Below are 22,822 nucleotides of genomic sequence, written 5' to 3'. Positions count from 1 at the left end.
CTATATCCATTATTTGTTTAGGTTTTCAGAGTAATCTGAAAAAATAGCTAAATGAAGAGCATTAGGTAACATGAGCATCTGAAAACAACAGAAGGCCACTTAGTGCTAGACTCAAAAGCAAGGATGTAAATACAATGAGCCACAGCATTAAACTGTCACATGTTAGCAGATTAACTTCAGCAAGACAATAAAAATCAAAACAATATAAAGATCCTTCCCAGTCCTCACCATCTGCAGAAGCAGATTCCTACAGTGCCTGAAGAAGCCTACTGAATTCCTGCTTTACACCTGAAATCAAAGATGTCATAAAGGCTCTTGGTTTGTTCCCCAACCCTCCCTCCCCCTAAAGCTCCATTTTTTACAACAAAAGCCTTTGGATATATGGGCATGCAGCACAAAGATTGCCAGCAGTTTCTGATTCCCTGCACTCAGTGCACTGCCTCAGAGAGTTGCATGGTAAATCTGCTTTGAGAGTTACAGCATCAGATTGCTGTGAGAAACCCACATGGTGCTTCTACGTCAAACAATTGTCAGGAAACAGCAGCCAGGGAAAAGCCAGGGCAATGCTGTGCAAATCTCATCACTTATGTTAAACAATGCAGACATCCCTCCAGCTCTAAGCTCACCAATGTGCATGGTGCCATCGCTGCCTCAACTGATATGGATGGTCCTCAGGGATGGGTGCAAACACAAAGACCACAGGTCTTGCTGGCAACATTAACCAACACACTCTCTGTTCCTGTGAAAGCTGCTAGCTACCGGAGCACAATAATTTCTTGTTCCCAGCAAATGCTACAGTACCAGAGTTGAGCTATAATCTGGTTTTCCTTCTGCCCAGAATACCCCAGTGAATGATTTACATTTTCTGTCAATATTTTACTTGGCTCACAGCTTTATAATCAACACAGCTGAGAAAAAACAACATACTTGCAATTTGCTTTGACCCTCCATGAGCACCAAACACTCACCATACTCTTAGAATCAATAAACGTTTTCTCCTGTCATCATTCATGCCTGTTGTGCTTTCCCTAAACTGGCATGATTTTGTTGGTTTTTTTTCCGGACCAGAAATCAACCAAGCCTAGTGAGGTTCGTGTGTGTGTGTGGTGGCAAGCTAAACAGTTTCCTCTACTGCAAACAAGCGCTGCACGCAAACGGCTGTCCTGGAATGAAGAAACAGAGACAGGACGCTAGAGGGAGGATCGACTCACAAACTGAGCTTTTGCCAGATCAAATTCCTTGGAGTATGGCTTCACCAAGGAGACAGCTGAAGTGGCATGCTGCAAAAGCTCCCTGGCACTTGGGCTTGCTAACTGCTGCCCGAACGAAAGTAAGAGGGCATCTGGAATCACAGGGCAAGTGAGACAAGATTTTCTGTTCTCTGAAAGGCTGCTAAGGCGCAAATGATACCTGCTAAATCCAAACACACCCCTTCCAGGACAGATTCAACTCTGTTACTGGCCTGTATCATAGCTTGGCTACAAAGCCTATGCTTTACCAGCAGTTCTTCTAGCATAGGAACAGTGGTGCAAAGTAATCAAAAGGATTTGCTAAGAGGTCTGATTTTTGCACCTCTGGACACTGTGCAGCACTTTAACATCACTGCATTACAAAGGACAGAGAAAACTCAATAATACATGGATCTGGCAGAAACACACACCTAAATTACAGGCCCCATTTCAGATAAATGACAGCCTTCCTAAAATAATGGTCTTCAGCAGTTTGAATTGACAAATAACTATGCAGGGTTAACATGCAAGCATCTTCCCTTCATGGAAGGGAACACTCATTGTACCTCCCGCCTTCCCAGGATATCCAAAAGTCCTCAGCTTTCAGGTGCTCTACATATTCATACCCAGTCCCTAAACAGAAGTGGTTCAAGGAGGGAAAGAAAAGTAAAGTAGCCCCTTCACTGAACATCTTTGCAGGCTAAACTGCAACTACACAGAATACTGGGACATGGAAAACTTGAGCTGTACACTGCAGGCTATGTTTGTGGTCCTAGGCAGGTCACTTGAGCTCAGAAGAGGAGAATGCAGGACTGGAAAAGATCCCTGTAAATGCTCTGCCCTTGCTTACAGAAGGCTTGACTAGATCACAGATGTTTGCTCCACCTGCCCTTGGAGGCTTCCAGCAATGGAAATCCATGCCCTAAAACTGCATTTAATCATACTGGAGTCAGTTCTCTATCTGCAGTATATGGAGGCAATGCCACTTCCTTTCTCCTCTACTTGCTGCCATTCACGAGGAAGGTTTTAGAGGCAGAGGCTATTGCCTGTCATTCACTGACACACCACAATAAGAGTTTATTACAGTAGGATCTCTAGATGCTACTCAGGTAGCAAAGGGTGAAAGCAGCAAATAGTTTGCTGAGAGGGTGGTGAAGTACAATTGAAAGAAGAGCAGAGATGAATGGCTACAAACACTAGATGTAGCTTAGCATCTAATACCCATCTATACTTGACCACAAATGATGAAAACTTTCCAGCTGCTACAAAGATGCTGGTGCATAAGTCTTCATTCTTTCCTTGCAATCTGTTTCTGCTAGTTTTTAAGGGGCAGACAAGAGCTGGGCTACCTTCTAAAGGAAAATCTTAATGCACAGATTGATGTCACTGCTAAATGACTTCATCATGCCCTCTACTGTGGTGTGATGCATAAACAGATGCATAGCCAGGGCCCATAAAATCGTAGCTAAAATCCCACTGGTCCTGCAGAAAGGGAGACTATTTTCTACCCAAGAATATACAGTTGGTCAGTGGAATTCACCATCTGAGGCAAGAAATTCAGCTGATCCTTCACAATACCATCTTATTTGTGTTACACAAAGAATTCTCCCCACAAAGGTTCCCATTGTACAGTTTTTCTAGATTATACATGTCAAATCAATGCTTCATATAATCAAATATGAAAAATGCATCTAATTATAAAAGTGCAAGGAAGAGACAAGACAATTCAACTTGTCATGGCTGCCAACACATGCAGGATGAAAAATCTGGATTCTAGCAAGCCATCACAAAAACCTTGTGCATGTCCAGGTGTGGAGAAGGAGTCTTCATTTAATAAGGACACATTCTTAGATATGGACACTAGAGAGAAGTGAGAAATGATCCCTCCAAGCAAAATTTCCAAGCACCAAGACATCCCTGAACTAGCTAATCAGCACTTCATGCCCAATTTTCCAACACAGAAATACCTATTAAGATGCTGCCCAACACTATAGCAACTTTTCCAAAAACATCTCCCTCATAATACTGCTATCATTGCAGCACCAAGATGCTTTACTTCCACAATCCATAGCTGGTCTTCCTGTGAAGCAACACTGCTCAGCTTTCCAGAAAGTCAGTTACACTGTGGCTTGATGCTCTGCCTATCTATTTCAACATAAATCTGCTGCATTCACAACAGTCAACATCAAGAAGGCCAACAGCTTCTGTAGATTGAAAACACGGTGCCCTACACTTTTAATCCCATCGACTTGTGCCAGTTAACCAAGCACATGCTGCTGTGCTGAGAAAAGCATAATTTCATACTCTTAAGTCCCCCTGAGCAGATGTGTGTGTGTGGCCTCAAAGAATCCTCTGTTAAGGTGAGTCCAGTGCAACTCTTGGCAGGGCTCACGCTTTCATGTCTTCAAAGCTGTAAGGGAAAAAAATCCAGTTCTTTGGTTTGTAGACTTCTTGACCTGTCCTCACTGGACAGCAAGATGAATTGGCCTTGTCCTCTTTTGATACAAGCCCCTGAGTCGCCACAGAGGAGTTCCAATATAGCGTAGTTTCTCGCCTTTCTTTATAATTCTGGTATATAGAAAGGAGGTTATTGACCCCAGTTCCCCTGCAAAGGAACCTTTTCCTCCTGTCTAGTGACAAAATCAGAGGCATGACCCATCCCCTATAACAGTTGGTAGGTCACTGAAGAAAAAAGATGCAGGCTTCAAGAGGGTCAGCTGAGTTCAGCATTCATCCCAGTTCTGACAGAAGCTGCTTCATTGACATATTCTAAGACACACGTTTTTTTACGTCCTAGAATTGGGCTCCTGGAAGTTCCAGGTGCAGCTTATGTAATAGCATCCCATCCTCCTCTGTTTTATCCCCTGATTGCACAAGACCATTTATCACTCAAAGCAGTAATGCTGAGCTTATGGCTACCACTCCTCCTCCAGCTTGCATCTGTATTTTTTGTATCAACGGTTGCTGGGTGGTATTAATAGAAAGGGCTGTTACACTCTTAAGGGATTTATTAATTTTTTTCATTAGTTTACCAGGAATGACAGGCTTTTTGCCATGATTTTTTTTCCTGAAGTTTCCTAGACCAGCAAAATTATCACAGCTAGTAATGAACAGGATTAAAACATGCATTTATCAAACCAAAATTCTGGACCTGTTTTGTGTTTGCTGTGCCCACAGACACTTTTTGTTGTAGGTAAGAAATATCCAGGGTAGGAGCCTGCTGCTGCATCTCTCCACTATGGCAGCAGAGACTCAGTACTTTTAGATCCATGGGTCACACAGGTTCAGCTCCCTGCTGCTGATGACTCATGCAGGAGCGCCAAACTAAAACTAGCAACACCAGCTTTTTTTCTAGGAGAGCACTGAGGAAGAGCATTGATCTCAATGAAATATTTCGAGGGCAGAAAAATTCCACCACATAAAGAGTGCGTGACTTCTCTTTAGTTTATTTTATATTTTTGTTCCAGTTGTCATTTTGAATTCAAACTCTTTGGAAAGGAGGCATAATAGTCTTAATGATCCCATTGAGCAGTTTAAATTCAAATTGTGGAACACTCACAATACCATGCTGGCAGCACTTTCCATAAATTACTCTCAAATTCAATACGTTGCTTGACAAAAACAAGAATAAAGGGCTTTTTACTTTAAAAAGAAGAAAACTTGTATCATAAAAAAAAAATCTTTAAATTATAGTTTCTCTTTTCTGGTCCAATTTAAGTTGTTACATGGTTGCTAAATTAGTGCTGTAATCTCTGCTTACAAATTGCGGAATTATTTTTAAAAATAGAAGTAATTTTACTTCAGGGATCAACCTTGCACTTTAAACCATACATGCTGGAGGTAGCTGCTCTTGCACAGCTTTCAAACAACCATGTGCACATAGGGTGAGGTTTACAGTACCAGTTTCAATGAAGCTGATAGCAGTTTTACCAGAGATTTCAATGAGAACAAATTAACACCAACATTTCAGAATGATTATGAGATTTAAGCTTTCCGAGGGTGCACCATGGTACCAACGGCTGTAGTCACACCATCTCCTAAAACACCAGCCTTTCTCTTGTGTTCTGATCTGATTTATCTTCTCCTATAGAACTACAGCCTCTGATAGGCCAGAGAAGCTAGTCAAAGAGAGAAACCTTGAAGATCTGTTTGTTGGTTTTTTTTTCTCACAAAACAAATAATCAGAGGGAAAAATATGGGGCACTATGACCCCAAATTTAAATCTGGGGAACAGCAGTGATCACGGCACAATTCTTCCCCCTTCAAGCACTTCCACAGCTTTATTACTATGGAAAAATGAACCTTATCCTGCAAAATCTTTGTGAGTAATCTTTGGGTTCATGTTCTCTGTATCTTGCAGTGTGCAGCAGAAAAAGGAAACCTCAATTCCTGGGTCTCCATAGGGCACTGCAGATCATACCCAGTATCTTCCCCCACTCTAGCTAGACAGACAGACATGAGTGCTTCTTTCCTTCAATTGCTCATCACTTCTAGCCCACCACTTCTCCCAACTGCCTTTTATCTGTCCCTGGCTATTTCTGCTTTGCTTGGTTAGTTATTTCTGCTTTCTCATCCCCTTCCCTGTCACACCATCAGGCCCAAAGGTGGGTCACACCAATTTGAACATGACAGAAGAAACCCTCAGAGGCCAGGATCTTGCTGCTTTCTGCATTAACTGCTGATACTAGGCACCTATCAGCCCTCAGCTAAGGGAGTTTATCTCCAACTGCCAACCACCAGACTGCCAGGAAAGGGGATAAAGAATGGAGGAAAATTTCCATATCCCAGAGAAAGTCATCTGGACATCAAAGAACATCCCATTCACAAAACAGCAGCATCATTCTTGCCAGACTGGTGTGTCTGGTTAGCCTTGTGTTCAGTCCTTATGATAATACAGTATTTGGAAAGCAGACAGCTGGCACTGCTCTAACATCTTGCTCTTCAGTCTTTTATAACAACGGTTCTACAGATATTACTCTTAACCTTTTCTCTGCACAGAGTCCAGCACTAAAATCTCTTTGGCTACTTAGAGGAAGCAAATCAAATGTTTTCTTGTCAGTAATTTGCCCTGTAAGGAAGGGGAAAAGTATACTGCTAACATACTGCAGACACAGCATTCATCACGTGTACAGCAGTACACTGGTTACACTGGAAACCCTATCATATTTATTTCAGATGTTACTTGACTGTCGTAATGACTAAGAGACATCTGTATCCTATTAACACTTTATTTTTTACAGTTGCTTTTAGTTCAGCAGAAGTGTCTTAATGGAGAATACTGGTACTCTTTTAAAAATAACATCAATAATGAAAGAATCCTTGGATGCAGAGAAAAACCAGCAAACACACTGGCAACAGAACTCACTGCATTCATACGATGTAACAGGAAATGATAGTGACTAGCTCTTGGGTGGGGGGAACTTTGTGTGAAAGAAATTAACTCTGGTACTCAAATTCCCATTAGGAAATATATATATATATATATATATGAAATATATATGTATATTTATCCAGTGACTGATCTCCTTAAATGTTAATTCAGACTTTTGGAGAATTTCATCTTAGCTGGGTTATTGATAAATAAAACCAGAAGTAAACAAACAAAAAAGCAAAAAAAAAAAAAAAGCAAACAACCCTTCTGCAGGCTATTTAGGCTTGCTATTGACTAACCAGTAATTAAATACAGCTCTTTGCAGTAATCTTAATTATGACTTCACTCCACCACAACTAAGAAGAGCCACATAATAAACTGAGAAGATTAGCCAATTCTAACTGTTGAAAAATATGTATTTTTATTTTTGTGCATAGTTTTTCTGTGCATAAGACCACAAGTCACACAAAGGAATCATAAAAAAATAAATAAATCAAAGTATTAATGAATTTATGTATGAATTTATGTCATGACCAGGCAAATATTATAGTTAATTTTCCTTATAAAAAGGAAGCAGCTTGCCCTAATGGCTTGCATAATAGGTCAAGATTTTGGGACTCGGGGAAATGGGGATCTGTGCTAGAAATCAGTGTGAATTAGGTAGACCAGTAAACAAGCTTAATTAAAATACTCAGACTTATACCAGCTGACAATTCTGTTTTCTCAGCTGGCCACAGCCACGGATTAGCTATGCAATCTTGGTCTAGTAACACAGACTCCACCTTTCATGGGAATTCAGGTCCACAGCAATCTATGTCTGGATTCTTCAATCCCGTTGATTTCTTACAGAACTAGGGTTTCAAGTCCAAGTCACTTTCTGATAATGGGATTTGAGGAAGCTCAAAAAATAAATTCAGAGGCCACAATTCAGCAAAATCCTTAAGCACAGGCTCAATTTTAAACAGGTCATTAACTCTCATTGACTTCAGTATGACAGCATCACACATCTAAAGGCAAAAGCATTCTTATTGTGCCTCAGCAATTTAAGGGCTCCCAATCCATTTGCAAGAAAAACTTGCAAGCCTAGTTCAGGCCCTCAGCACACTTAGGCTTTTATCATCCTACTGAAGCTAATGCAGACCTCATTTCATCGAAAAATCAATAAGACATATGCTCTATGACACAAATTCCTCAGGCCTAAAGCCAATAGCATGGCAGATGCCCAGATCACTTGTAGATCTAGCTTTTGGCACAGCAGAGATCCTGAGCCTTCTGAAGGGTATTGAGACTTAGGATCCCAGTGCTTGTTTCTTCCAGATTTAAGAGTTTAATGTGTGCTTGGGTGGTGGTTTTGGTATTTTGTTGGGGTTTTTTTCCCTCCCTTTTCTGCACGAGACTGCCAGATTCCTGCTCTCCATATCCCCTTCACAGTACCAGCTGTCCAGCTACACACGCGTAGCCCCATCAGCACTGCCATCCTTTCCCTTGCATGTGCAGCAGCAGATGGATCCAGACATGTTTTGGGTTAAGTCCATAACTGTAAGTTTTTCTGTGGACTGCATGGATAAACATTTAAAGGCCCCTTCTGGTTATGTAAAAAGAAAGCTATTAAACATTTACTCTTTCCTCTGTACTTAAGAGCTGCAAAGACGTATCACAGAATGTACAAACGTGCATTCAACCAGGCAATTACCATTCCTTTATCCCTTAAATAGGTAGAAGATAAATTTGAAAGAAAACAAGGAACAGAATCCTTCTCCCTTTCCTTTTTGTATCCTTTTATCTTTCAGCGTAGGAAGTTTACTGAACCCTTGCCAACAACTCACTCAGGCTAATGAAGTGTATAAGTAATGGGATTAAATAATCTTAAACCATTAGTATAGTGGCTAATGCAGATGTTTGCCGAAACTAAAGCAGATGAGTGCTGAAGAATGTGTGCTTAATTTAGAAAAAGAGGAAAAGACACTATCAATCTGCAAGCAGATGAACACAATTCCAGCCTCAAGTCAGTGAAATGTTTAATTCCAGTTATATAAAGTTGCTCCAATCATACTACGAATACACCTTCCTGAAGTCTGCAGTGCTTTGCACATGGTCCAACTTGCTATGAAATTAATCTTAAATTTTTTATAGTGCAATCATTTTAGTGCAAACAAAAATGGAACTGGTTTAAAAGGTACATATTCCATCAAAAGATCATTTAGTTTTTAAAAGCCAATTAACAAAGCACATGTATCACTGCCATTGTACATATTTCATCAAAGGCTCTGCAGAAACAGAAGGAATAATGGGATATTGGTGGCATTTTCAGACATACCTATTACTGCTTTAGCTACTATCAGAATGACAGAAAAGTCAAAAAAGGCAGCAATTTTTACTTTCAGAAGTGCAAATCCAATGCTGGAACTGTCTCAGGCCCAGTGTTTATAAAAAGAACTGTGAATTGGAGATTTAGAGAGAGAGATATCAACACTTTAAGAATGTTTCAGTGCTTTTCTTATTCTAAATTACAATTATTATCTCTATATACTGTATGTTAAGGTCACACCAAGGTAAGGCCTCAGGCATGTTATGTGATGTTTCTTTAATTTGCAACTCTGTGACTGGTTTCAACTAGCTCTTATGGGAGCCTCTTAAAAGGTGCAGCTCCTCAGAGCAACTGTTAATTGTTCGCTTTAAAAGCTTGTCAAAGGCATGAAATGAAATTTGAGGGTAAGGTAAGTGTGAAAATATATCCAATCCAAAGACCCTTAGTTCAGCAGAAAGACTTCCATCAAACAATGGAAAAGTCTTGATTTTTAGAAGTTTCAATGCTATCTAGTATCTCACCTCCTTAATATTAGTAGGCACCACAGTCTGTAAGCATTTTTGTTTCAGGTTTCTCAATACAGAAAGCTTCTGAAAGCAACACGTGTGCTTAAGATCACTATGTAGTCTGTTCCTTAGTACAGAGCTCAAATAATTACAAAAAGCACCTTTTTCCCTGGCTTTGGACACTTCATTTCTGAGATAGGTTAGACCAGGAAACAAAATTCACCCATGAAACTGAAAAGACCAGTGTTCTTCTGAAGAGCATGGAAAAACTAATGCCAATGGTACTGCCATGGGATTGTCAGGTTTTAATGGTAAGGCAACTGTATGGCAGTAAAAGAAATCAATGTTTCCAATATCTGTGTGTTAAAATCATGGTGCAAACAAGAATGGATACTTACAATATAGCAGGGTTCACAGTAGGCTTTCTTCTCCACTGCATAGAAAGGCTGACCCCTCAGCTTGCTGTTGCACTTCATGCAAGTGAAGCACTCCACATGGAAGACCCTGTCCATAGCTGTGCAGCCAGTCCCTTCTCCAACAACATTCTCCCCACAGCGGGCACAACGGCCTGTCACCAAAGGGAAAGGACATAAGTCAAAACAAGCTCCTGGTCTCAGCTGCAGAGAAGGTACTCCCACATGCCTGTGCACCCAACTGGTAAGTGGGACACAGAAGCTCAGTCAATAGAAGAGCAATTTGTACCACTGCTGGCAAAGATCCAGTGCTACTGAAGGTCACTCTGGTGCTGGACCACATGAAAAGATCTAGAAAGGCTTGAAACTGGCTCCCAAGCCTGCATTGATACCAGTTCTACTGCTGCTGCTAGCCAGTGATCATCATATGAAGTCTGAGCCACAAATGCAAACCATTCAGCCATCATCTAACCAAGCTATCTAGTCATCCTCAGCTCCTCAGATGAGATAAACCTGTGCCTAAAGCCTTGCCCCAACATGAAAGGATTCTGTGGTAGGATGCCTCATAAAGCTGTCTGGTGGCAGTGCAATTGTTACCATTTAAATAATACTTTTTGCTTGTACAGCTTAAACCAATTCTCTCAATGGAGCTAATCACCTTTTTTTTCTGTTTGAAGATTAATATGGATTAAGATATTTTGCCTATTTAAAGCACAGAAGCTATTTCTCAAGAAACTAATTTGTGGCTACTTTATTCTTATCATCCTTCAAGAAAGGTGTATCGAAGATACTAGTAAGGACTCTAAGTAAAGACAAGCCACAAGATCTCTGCCTGTTTTTGAAAAAGGTCCTTAATGCCGCACACAAATATTTAAGACACAAAAAAATCTGCATGCACACAAGACATACAAAAGGCTTGCTGCCTTGCTCAGATTGTTGTTGAAGATGTTATATGGCAGATAGATTTAAAGTGAAGACAGGATTTCAGAGAAAGATGGTTTCTTAGATCATGGAAAAGACATTTTCTCAGGGAAGACTGTGGTGCAGACATGACGGAAGAGGGTGGGTGGAAGGCACACCTTTGCCATTTTCCCGTGCCATTCGAGTTCTAGAAAATGGAGATAGCCCATACCCAGCAATCAGTGATTAAAATAATTCATGCAGAGTCATGGGGTGTATTTAGGACAACCTCAACCACTCTATGCAGGAGAGTCCCACTGAAGGTAACAGAGCAATCACAGTCTGGGTCTTTGTCACACTCAAAATGGTATTCTGCAGTTTGAGAATAATTGGGCTGCCCAAAGTCTTGGGACCTGGCACTTCTTTTTCCAGGTTCTGTGGGTGGAGTGGTGTGGTCACTAAGGGTGGGAAGGAAGGGAAGTGAGAGCTTCCTTCCTGCAAGCAGGAAGGCAGACTGAGTTCAAAATAAGAATTACTTATAAATGGATATACACATAATAATTAAATAATCCAGCAACAATATGATGCTCTTGCAATATCATGGTCTGTGTTTATTGGTCTTGTCAAATACTTCAAAACTTCCTAAGAGGACTTGGATATGTCTTGTCATCTCAACAGCAGGGCTGCTGTCCTTGAGCAGTGTACCATTGATGTCCCTCCACTCACGATTTCTTCCCTGCCTGTCCCAGACTCCAATAGGCTACATTCAGGCAACAAAGCATATAAGCTACTTTTGGATCCCTCAGGATGTGGCAGGATGATATATATACACATTTGAGATATATTAGGAAAGCTTGGAAAAGAACCCAGATCATTATGATTTGCTAGAATGGCATAACCGGAGTTGGTATTATACAGGACAGACAGTTCCTGACTCAAACAGTTCCCAGTCTGAGCAATGTGAAGAGAGAAATCACCAGATAAATCCACACGAGCCTGGCAACCCCCCAAAGGAATGAATAATGTTGTATTTAAACTCAACTTTCTTTAGCATTTGTTATTAGCATTGTGATTGACAATATTGCTCTTTAATAATTCGACTGAAACGCTTCTTGTGAGGATTTTTTTTATGAGTAGAGAAGGAATGCAGGGCTCCCAGCATGGTGGTGAGGCTATAGAGCATGGGGGAAGAATGGAAAAAAAACATGAGGATTAGGAAGAAAACAACCAACCCACTGGAGAGAAGCAGTAAGAGAGCAGTACTGCTTTGGGAAGGAGTCAGAAGAAACCTACTGTAGACTGTATATTTCATGTACAACAGGAGAGTACTGATCAGCCCTGTATGTGGATAAGACTGAGCATGCTCCAGGGTCTTCTCCAAACTGCTCATGTAGCCGGGCTGTAATATGAAGAGACGTCTGGGGAGCAGTTAATATCTCTATATATAAAACATGAAAATGAAAGCCATTAGTGTATTACTTTACACAGTGTTTTTCCAGAGGGAATATTCCACTGAAGAATTTATTTTCCCTGGTGTGCTATTCTGTGATCATCCGGTATTATTTTTATGAGGCATTTGGACACAGAATAATGTAGTGTCTATGCAAACACTTCTCAGCTTTCTTTGTTAACATGTGAGAAGAACATGTGGGAATCTTTTCTTCCCCTCCTCCTTTTCTCACATTCATAATTTAGCCAGCTTTTATATACTTCAACATTTATCTTCCTCTTTGACCAAGGCATCTCTCAATTTTTGTGGATAAGCTATCTATATGTAGACTGTATTTCTGGCTGTAGTTGTGGCAGGAGACCCGGGTCTGTTTCTGAACTCAAATACGTCCTCTTGTAATCTCTGGCAAATCACTTGGGACCTTTGTACCTCTACCCTACCTTTGAGCAAAGACTTCTCTGCGTTCCAAAGATGCCCTTAGGCTACATTCCTGCATGGCCTTGAGGTCAACTATACTGCTGGTGGCCAGGTACAAACTAAAAAGCAGCACAACAGAAGTCCTGGCCAACTTCTCCCCTTGAAGGTGGTATTTCCTTAGGCTTCCGTTCCTCTTTCTGGGTTTTTCCACAGAAGGTGCCCATTTAGGCAGCAACAGACTTAACTTCTGTGTATTTATGAGAAGTCCAAATTCTGCTATTATGTACACTGACAGAAATGTTCCTATAAACTCTTGCACAGGAAAGCTTAAAGAAAGTTTTCTTTTTGTATATTTATATGCAAATTATAACACTGTGGCCTTGAGCAAACCATGTTTTTCATGAGACATGGCCATTCCAGGGAGGATCGAAACACAAACTCTCTGCCTAGCAACACCCCCAATTGACTCACTTGCCTGAAGGGTAAAAAAGCAAGTAAGCCAAAATATGGCAATTTGGGAGCTTACAACTGTAAGCCACTGTAGATGGCTGGATCCATGCAAAGGCATGGGGGCAAATACACAACCGATCTGACTTACAGTGATGCAGCCCTTAAAGACTCCACCTTCTGCAGACCTTGGTGCAATCTGGGAACTCACAAAACTGTGAAAGCTGGTCACTTCTCCCAGCACATCACTTGAATTTGGTTGAAATAGGCAATTAGTTTCAAGAATTGTTGTTGAGGAAGGAACTGACATGCAGACAGGCACACGCACAAAGCTGTGCAATTGCAGAAGCCTCATTTCCTTAGAAAACCAGAGAAAAAACCCACTAAAAACAATGTATCTATCACTGTGTCCGCTAAAAACAAAAAAGGTTTGCTTTTCCTGTGTGCCAGTTACCAATGGCGAAGGTATTTGTGGTTGGTCTCATCACAATTCAGTGCCCACACATGTTCCCCATTTTAATATTTTCACACTAGCTGAAATAACCCAGTTTGTTGTGTGCAGAATACCCATGAGTGAATACAGAACAAGTTGCACTGCTTATTGGGAAAGAAGTAGCAAAGGCAAAGCTTGCAAGACTCAAGAACAAACAGATTGCACAAAAAAGATTACACAAATAATCTAAGAGAAAAATAGGCAGCATATTACAGTAGAAACATAGAACAACATGACCCGTTTGCTTCCCACAGAGACAAGTAGCACTTAAAAGGCAGCTTAAAGACAAAAGACAAAATTAGTACTAAAATGCAAGAAGATGAAACTATGTCATTTCAACATTCTCCTTTTGCCCCTTCAGCCCTTTTAGGTGCTTTTTCAAGATCACTTCAGCAAAACTAGAAGGTGATACACTGGCAGCAAGCCTGGGAGATTAAGTCCTCTATTTTTGCATGGAAGAGGTTCATAACCTTGGCCGTGACCTTCCTTCAGCCTAGCCTGTCTGTCACATGTTGGTCTTACCTTGGGGAGGCATACTGGGGTGCCCACAGAAGCTTCCCTGCTAAAACTGCTGGAAATGTCATCATTACTGAGTGGATCACAAGGAAACATTTCAGCAGCCGAAAGGAAACATCAGCTACTACACTTTATCCTGAAACCTCATTTACTGTCTTCTGTTGCATAAAAAAATGAAATATTGCAAATCTGAAGGAAGAGGGGAAAGAAAGGAGAGGAGATCATATTGCACATGATGCCACATTCTAGATTTTCATTATTTTATTATTATTATTACATGGTATTTGCTTCTACCATCACAGACCCTGGCTGCTCAGATTGCACAACAGCCCTGTTGTGCTGGGTATTGGAATTCCCACAGAATTCAAAGAAGGGCCTGCCTGCAGGTGCTCACAATCTAATACAAGCAATAACTGGGTATAGATAGGAAATACAAAGAAGCAATCAAACGAAACCAGTCAACAAGGACAATTGTGGTCTCAGCACTTTGAATGTTCTATTATTGACAATGAGGCTGTAGACAGCCCAGCAAAGGAAACAGTTAAGGAAGAATTTGAAAGAGGATCCAGAGGGAGTTTGAGGGAAGTTTAATGGGATGCTTCTCAGGAAAGCACAAAGACAGTACAAATGGGAATGCAAGTGCTTGAAGATTGAACATAGACACTTGCAGATGGGAAGGATGAGTTGCTATGTTACTAGAGAATACTAGAGGAAAAAAGGGTGGGAATAGGTCATTACCAGCCATGCAAGTAAAGAAAGACGCTTCTGTTTGGTATGATGCAGAAATGAAATCAGAAAAGAGATTAAGAGACAGGAATGATCTGACCTTAGTTACAAGCTAGAGAGTGATTTCTAGCTGAGCATGAACAGGGAGAAACTGCATTTTTACAAAAGGATGGTGCAGAGATTCAAGGTTACTGGAGCTTGGATGCAAGTTTTATCTGTGAAGATGAATAGGAAAGGCCATAATCTGAGCTGTTACACAGCAAGATTCTTAAGACTCAGCCAGAGTCTGGGCGTGATCTGGAGATGAGGAATTAGATAGAGGGTGTCCAAATTTATGTGGGACATGAGTCACTTTTAAATGTCAGATTAAGAAAGTGAGCCAATCAAACAGACATCCATACTAATGCTTATGGCATAATATTCTGATAGCAATCACAGTGGAGTCCAATACAGACATACTGTAACTCCATCCAGCTGGCTTGAGATGCTCCTGTTTGTACATCCAAGGACTGCATTAGCCTTTTTTTAGGCTACAACATTATTTGTCTGTCATACCTACTTAGACACTAAGCCATGAGGGCACCAACCATCTTTGCTATGTGACCTACAGCGCCTAACACAAACAATTCAGGCAACAACTAGAGATACTAAGAACAAAGAAAGACAGAAAATGTGCAAACCTCTCTACAAAAGGTTTAAATTCATGAATTCAAAGCATGCATTCTATGTAAAGAGGAGATAGGGGATAATTTTCTGATAAAAGCATCAAAGTAGAAAGGTTCTGCATTTGCTGAAATGTGGGGAAAAAGCCCACATTGATATCTCAACAACTTCTGCAGGATGGAAAAAAGTGTTTTCCACCTAACTACTGTGAGAATATACCACAAGGTCATATCCTTAGTACCTATCAATTACACAATTTCCCTGGATCAGCTCAGCTCACAATTTCATTGGTTCTCACTGCAGCACTGATACACTGTGAAAGAAAGAAGTAAAGAAACACAGCAAACTGCCTTTACAAAACTGTACTAAGAACATTTTTAAAATCCATAAATACTTTGAACATGATATCTCACTAAAAATTCTCCTGGCAGCCTCAAGACACCCAGTATTTCCGCTGTGTTATTTTTCTAATCATCTCTGTTTATAGTTCGCCAGTGAATGCATTTTAGAGATTCATGACACACTCTGCTTTTGGATGGCTTTGAATCAGCTGGCAGTAAATGTGGAAAAATCATTATTCCTAATGAAGAAATATTGATGACAAAACAGCATTTCGAGGACAACGTTGACCATAAGTCAACAATATAACAAGATTTTTCCCTCTCTCCCTCCTCTTTCCTAGTGACTTTTATCCAACAGTTTCCAAACAGTTCCCAACCACGTGGGATTCCTCAGGGCACCTATATCAGACAGGCACGACTATTTCATTTTGAAGAAATACAGAAGCAGAAGTTAACACATTAGGAAGTTAACAGTGTAGCAGCAGACCTTAACTGCTAGTATGCTTTAATCGAGTTAAGTTTCAATGGTAGAGATCCTGCAACTCACAAGAACCCAACAGGTCCTGGGTTCCTTGATTAGTCTGAAAAAAAGAATAAAATAGGATCTCTAATTCACAAGAGAGGGTTTATTCCCTTTCTGTGAAGCATGGGAGGGTATGTGTCTGACTGTGATTATGTTAGCAAAAGATGCATTAATCATATTTGTGTTGGAGTTATTCCAACAGTCTGGCACTCAGGGCACTGCAATAATGGTACAAAGGGAAGCCCCAAGGTAGTTTGTGCATTTTGGAGGAAACTGTTATTTTTCTCATCTTATTCTTGCCTTCCTTACCTACCCTTTTTTTGTTTTTGAACTCAGACTTCTCACTGAGTGGGAAGATCTTGTCAGTGACTTATTGTGCCAGGAGCCAAGCTTGAAGTTCCACCATTTGACAGTAGCAGGCTATACGCATCAGTTGTCTTACACTGCCTTTGGACATGAGACAGATGAATCTTAATTCCCCCTTCTTCAACAGCCTTCAGAAAACAGTCTTTCACAGTAAACAGAGCTTCATGCTGCAATGTGTGCCTATAACACTTCATAAATTAAATCCAAGGCCCTGATTTAATGACTGTGTCCTGGATATTCTGCTTTAGCTGTGTTGCACTTGTACTCCAGATGTACATGTCCCTGCAGTGACCTCGTCATTTGTACTGTGCTTGTCCAGCAGTAGCTGCAAACTTATGTTGTTGCATACCTTTCCTCCGACCACAATACAACTTCATATTTGCACTTCGCTTGGCTGCAAACCTGACACATTCTCAGTATGCCCCAGAGGTCTCATTCCACTACAGACAGCAAATGCACTGCAACTGTGCAGACTCACGCTGCTAACAGTTTACTGTACCTTTTCAAACACTTCTCTGTGTTGCTCACCACAAGACTACTATCCCAGCCAGTTACTAGCCCTCATGGTGAATCTTTCCAACACCCCGGCAAGGTAGAGGACTCTTAGGACACCCAACATGCAGGTGGGGAACTTGAGACACATATTAAGTAACTTTCCAAGGGTCACACGAGGAGTTTGTGACAGATGCAGGAAATAAAAACGCTCAATCCCAGTCTAGTCTCCTTAACCACAAGACCATCTCTGATAAGGCCTGATGGTGAGACAGCCTCTGCTGTAATCCTCTCCCCAGCAGAATGAACAGGCTCCCTGTGCAGGCCATACCATCACTCTCTGGCAGCCTGGCTGAGCTATGTAGCCACTGAATATGAAGAGTTTTGTGCCTTTGCTACTATCCTCTGTTTAATGAGAGAGGAAGAAAAGCCTATGTTTCTTTCAGCATCTGTGTGGTGATGATCATATCTATGTCACCCTTTCCTTAACTCCCTGGAACACAAGAGACAATTTAGCTTGTTTCTGATATAAAGCAGATTATGGTGAGTGCTTACCAACATGGTAGAGGTACTTTCCTAAAATATTGCAACCATAATGAATCAATGCCACAAAATAAAGTTCAGAGAGGGGCATTCCTATTTTCCCACAAAGCTATAAAAATTCAAGTTGAACAGGATCCTGAGAGGTCATGGAAACTATCTTACTGCCTTGAAGGCAGGATCAACTATCTCTACAACATTCTTGACAGATACTTGTTTAACTTGTTCCTAAGAACAACCTCCAGCAATGGAGGTTTCACCAACAATTTAGGCAAAAAATTTCAGTGAGTACCTAACCTTACCACTAGTAAGCCTTTCTTTCCATCCAATGAAAATGTCCTGCACAGTAATCTAAATCTTTTTACTCTACTCATGATGGACATAAAGAACACATTTAAGCTTTGTCTGATCTACACCACTTGTATGGCACCTAAGGCAAAGTTGTTCCCCCTCCTTCCTCAGGCAAGGCACCTTGCAAGGTAGGCAGATGATGATCTGACCATGTGTCCAACACATAGGTGAGGTGCCAGTGTCCAACTTGAGTGATCTGCAGTGAGTGTCCCAGCCCGGTGGGGGTCAGTGATGCTCTACAATATTTAAGGTCCCAGATACTTTTTTTTGCAGCATGGTGGGGTTTTTGTTGTTGTTAACTTTTGGCACATGTTTTACCATGTGCAAAGCAGTTGAAATACAGCCTCAGTAACATCTGGAGACAAAAGAAAGGGGATGAAAAAAAAGAGTGCAAGAGAGGAAACATTCTTGCTTTTGCTGATCGATCAAGGAAATGCAAGGGAGAGAGTAAAATGCACTGTATTTCCTTTATAAATATTTCCTTTAATGCTAATGAAAGTTGCCAGATGACAGAGACCACAGTTGTATATCCACTGAAAAGCCCCAGCTACAGAAACAGAGAAATGAGTCGTTTGCATGGCTTTGCCAGGCGCTCTTAGCCGTGGCTGGGATCTTGTCTCTAGAAGCAACAGCAATTGCTTCTCCAGCCCCTGCCTCCCCCTGGCTCTCCAACACTGCAGACAGAGTGCCACATACCCTGCTGCCTCCTGGGCACTCCTTGCTACCTGCTTCTCTTCACTACTGCTCCTAGCCTGGGCTTAGTGCTAGCCATGGATATGATAAAGTAATTTTAAGATGCAAGTATAGAGTTGGATGGAAAGAAGTAACTTTTTTCTTTTTCCTAATTAAAAATATATTTGTGCCTGAGGGCAAGACTTTCAAAGTACTGATCTGCACCAAAAATCCCAGCCAACAAGCATTTAACTAAATAAGGAATGCAGTAATTTCATTTGGTAGAAAAAAAAATGTTTAAAAAAAATCCTGCTTTTACAAAAGTCCCCTACCTTCCCGTGCCATCACTCCTCTCCTTCAGGGGAAAATCATCACATACAGGAAGTTAAAAAAGCACAACACATGAAAACCTCTTTTTTTTTTTTTTCCAAAATAAATATGGGGGAAAAAATGTAAAAGCTGTGAGAAAGTGGGGCTTTCCCATGCTTCTAAAAGCTGAGAAATGTCTTCCTTTCTTTCACAGGAACATGAGAGTTTTTAAAACAAAGATGACTCTTCTCCTTGGAAAACATCACTAATGTTGAAATCTTACTTTTTAGTGACACCTAACCGCTACCCAGACCCATGGAACAACCTCAGCAGCTCTTCACTAAAACCCCAATGAAAGTAAGGTTATCAGCTAAGTCCTAGTGGAGCAGGGAGGAAACTTCTCTTTGGCAACTTATCCCAAAGCTTATACTGAGGAGTTTTGCCCTTCCTGAGAAAGACTTCAGTGAGGGAAACTGTTGCTAGTAGAGCATCACTGATACATTTGCATCAGGCAAATTTTGGCAGCTCTGGTCATCCCAACAGCAACAACTACTAAGCCAGGCCTCTTTGTTCTTAGACTTGCAAAGACATGTTGCATGATAAACCCTGGACAGTGGAAGTACCAGCTGAACAACCATCCTTGTCTGAATCTCTTGCAAGGAAAGTAAGGCAAGGTAAGAGGCAGAAATCACTCCTCCCACCCTCATCAGGGTGATAGGTGGAGGGGAATTTCCTGGGCCATCCCCTGGGCTTGCTCTGTAATGCTGCACCATCAGGATTCTCTTTTGGAAAGCCACAAAAAAGAGAACTTGCAATTACTTTGAGAGCCAGTGGTGGAAGCCCCAGTGAACAGCTATGTGCTTTGTCATAACAGCTATGGCACCTCTCCTGGGCCTGTCTGGGTCTCCTCACAGCTGCCTCTCTGAGTATGCTGTTCCAGCCTGCTCCCCCTGACCCAGGAGATTAGACTTGCTGGTAGAGCAGTGGAGGGTAGCTTCAGGGGCTGCTGCACCTTGTACATAAGCAGTGGCTGCAAAACAAAGCAGACCTGGAGGCCAGACAAGCTGGTCTCTTCAGGTGCTTGGTGTTCATTATGCAACGGTTTGTGCATCTTCTCCCACCTACTCCTCCAGGTGGGGAAGACCAGCAGCCAGCTGCCCACAGGCTCATGATGATGCTCAGTGCAAGAATAAAACTCTCCTTAGCTCTTGCTTTCTGAAGAGCTGAACTGAGGGTACAGTCAGAAGGGACCAGCTAAGATTCATACTGATAGACAGCAGGTCAGAAAATTAGTTGTCTCTTAATGCATTCCCAAAGTACTATAGTTAGGTTTGCCACTCTCAGCATGAAAGCATTCCCAAGGAACCCAAGCAATGGGTCAAGGCCCTTCGGTGTTAGGTGCTGAACAAAGACAGAGCAAACAATGCCCCCTTTCCCAAAGACTTTTACCTCCAACTGTTTCCATGTTGGGCAAGGGCACTTAGAACTACTTCTGTCCCCTAGCCCAGCCAACCCATTTCATAAGCCCAGGACAGGCACCAGCCAAAAATTACATCCGCTGTTGGGCATGAATGATTCAATTCACTCTTCCATGGCCTGGCTGTAGTCCAGCCTGCATTCAGCAGCTTGTCTGCCTCGCTGCATCACTGGGAGGGTAGTGGCATAACATGATTTTTACCAAAGGCCCTGTTCAGTGGAGAAGTTGAAAACACCTGAGTAATGGTGAAGTTTTGAGTCAGAGATGTTTCCTGTGCCAATGGCTCTAGCCTACCAACCTGGCTTGCCTCCTGCATGCCTGCCTGGTGAAAAACGTCTGACAAAAAACAAGAAACAAGGAGAGAATCTGTCCTCCTCCTGTTAAAAATGAAAACAAGAAAAAAAAAAGGTGGGGAAAAGCTAGATCCCACAAACAGTAGAGTCCTGAACAAATGGCAGCTCTCATATCCCCAACAGCTTTGAGGTTTGGGGTTTTCAAAGGTGTCTGACTGCATTACAAGATGTCCCACCAAATTTCAAACAGCACCTCATTTATTTAAGGTCTTTGAAAACTCTGCCTTTCACAATCGAGCACCAGCCCAAAGCTTCATTGCTGTTCTGAAACATATGCTGTGTGTTTACAGCAACCCTCCCATAAATCACCTCCATCAGGCACTGGAAACTGCCTCACCTGTATGCTGACCATCCAAAGTCCCTTGCACTGAATTCCAGCACTCCAAATGTCTCAGCAGCTGGAACCTGTTTTTATTCATTAAAGCAACCCACTGGACAGAGGTTTCCTTCTTTGCCCCAAAATCTTGGACCCTTCCAAACAGGTCCAATATTTGTTTACTCTCTTAGACAAATAACAAGAGCTTTACAACCTAGATTGGAGAGGCACTCCCATTCTGAGGGGATGTGAAACATTTGTTTCTACTCAGGATGACCACATGTCATAACCTTAAAATGTGACATGGGTATTGAGAACAAAAGTCCTTTTAAAATTACATTTGATGTTGGTGAAACCATATTAATTATATTAATGTAATTATGCAATAATTACAATTCTGCTCATCCTCTCAGTGATGGGACCTATTTTTACTGGCAACTTTTCTAAACTGTTTTCAAAATTAACTCCCTGTGCTGCATATCTGGAGTCCATGATGGAGCAGGATGATATAAAGTATCCATAGATCATTATTCCCACCTGACTGTCACATTCTCAGAGCCTGATGGAAAAGGAGATAAAAGTTTTCTTTCTTCACCCCCATTAGAAGCAAATTAGTGTAAAATATGAGACATATTTATAAAAATTATTATTTTATTTAAAGAAAGTATGTGGAAAACCCATCTGCACAATTGCATGTGTCACTCTCACACATCCTACACTTTTGATTCATAATTAGCAAGGTTTAGAAAATATTAAGTTAAAAAACCCACTAATACCATAAAGCCAAGCTCCTTAGTGGCCCTCAGATAGCTCTGTTTAATGTGGTTAAGGACTCTAGGCCCTACTGACTGACAGTAGGAGACATAGGAAATGCAGGTTCTGATCCATATTTATAATGATAGATTGTCCTGACATTTAACCTGAAGCCCTCCATGAGAAGGCTCTGATGTTGATCAGCGCCTACAAAGGTGCATTCAAAGTATTACATTTCTAAGATGGAAGGCTCTTTCTAAATTGGCTTCCATATGAAGGGCACCAACCCCTGTCTCCTTAATTATTCACACAATTCTTGACCGGAGAATTTTGCACTGATGGAAACTGAAACCCCAAAAACTTTCCACCTTCATGACAGGGCTGAACCAATTGGAAAAGACCAATTTGATATCCAGAGGTCATGATGAGTCCTGCCAGTCCAATGTCCTTAAGCAGTCATTAGAAAAGGCTATCACCAGCAAGGATTATAAGTGTTTGCCAAAAACTCAGTGTTGAAAAACATCTAGAACATCCCGAACCTGTGACGGCAACCTCTGTATGAACAAAGTTGGCAAATCATTGTGCTCTGAATTTTCAGAGTGCTCTTAAGTGGTTTCCTACATGCATGGGAGTTCACTGTGAAGACGGCAAATACATTTAATCCTCATTAAACACTTTGGTATGACAGTAGGGAAAACTGATGGACTTGTTTACATGCAATAACAGAATCGTTTGAAATCCACTAGACCTCCAAATTTAGACCTGAGGTATGTGTAGAGACACTCATTTCAGTTTATCCCAAGCCTGATTTAACTGATGTAACCTTAGTCAGCTTCAGGAGCTTTTGAATTTGTATGACCACTCCCAGAAAGCCAATGCTAGTTTAAGGC

The 22,822-nt window shown here is 41.3% G+C and overlaps 1 protein-coding gene across 1 annotated transcript in view; it reads right to left on the bottom strand.

Moving 5' to 3' along the window:
- Positions 1-22,822, bottom strand: part of LPP (LIM domain containing preferred translocation partner in lipoma) — a 337,577-nt gene that overhangs the window by 35,305 nt on the left and 279,450 nt on the right. The window contains exon 10 of the mRNA XM_031043045.2: positions 9,813-9,982. Coding sequence (XP_030898905.2) covers positions 9,813-9,982 — 170 coding nt within the window. The remainder of the gene's footprint in view (positions 1-9,812; positions 9,983-22,822) is intronic.

The sequence above is a fragment of the Melopsittacus undulatus genome, chromosome 6, assembly GCF_012275295.1.
Source record: "Melopsittacus undulatus isolate bMelUnd1 chromosome 6, bMelUnd1.mat.Z, whole genome shotgun sequence".
In the NCBI taxonomy this organism is placed as follows: Eukaryota; Metazoa; Chordata; class Aves; order Psittaciformes; family Psittaculidae; genus Melopsittacus; species Melopsittacus undulatus.
This window is presented reverse-complemented; position numbering and strand designations above follow the sequence as displayed.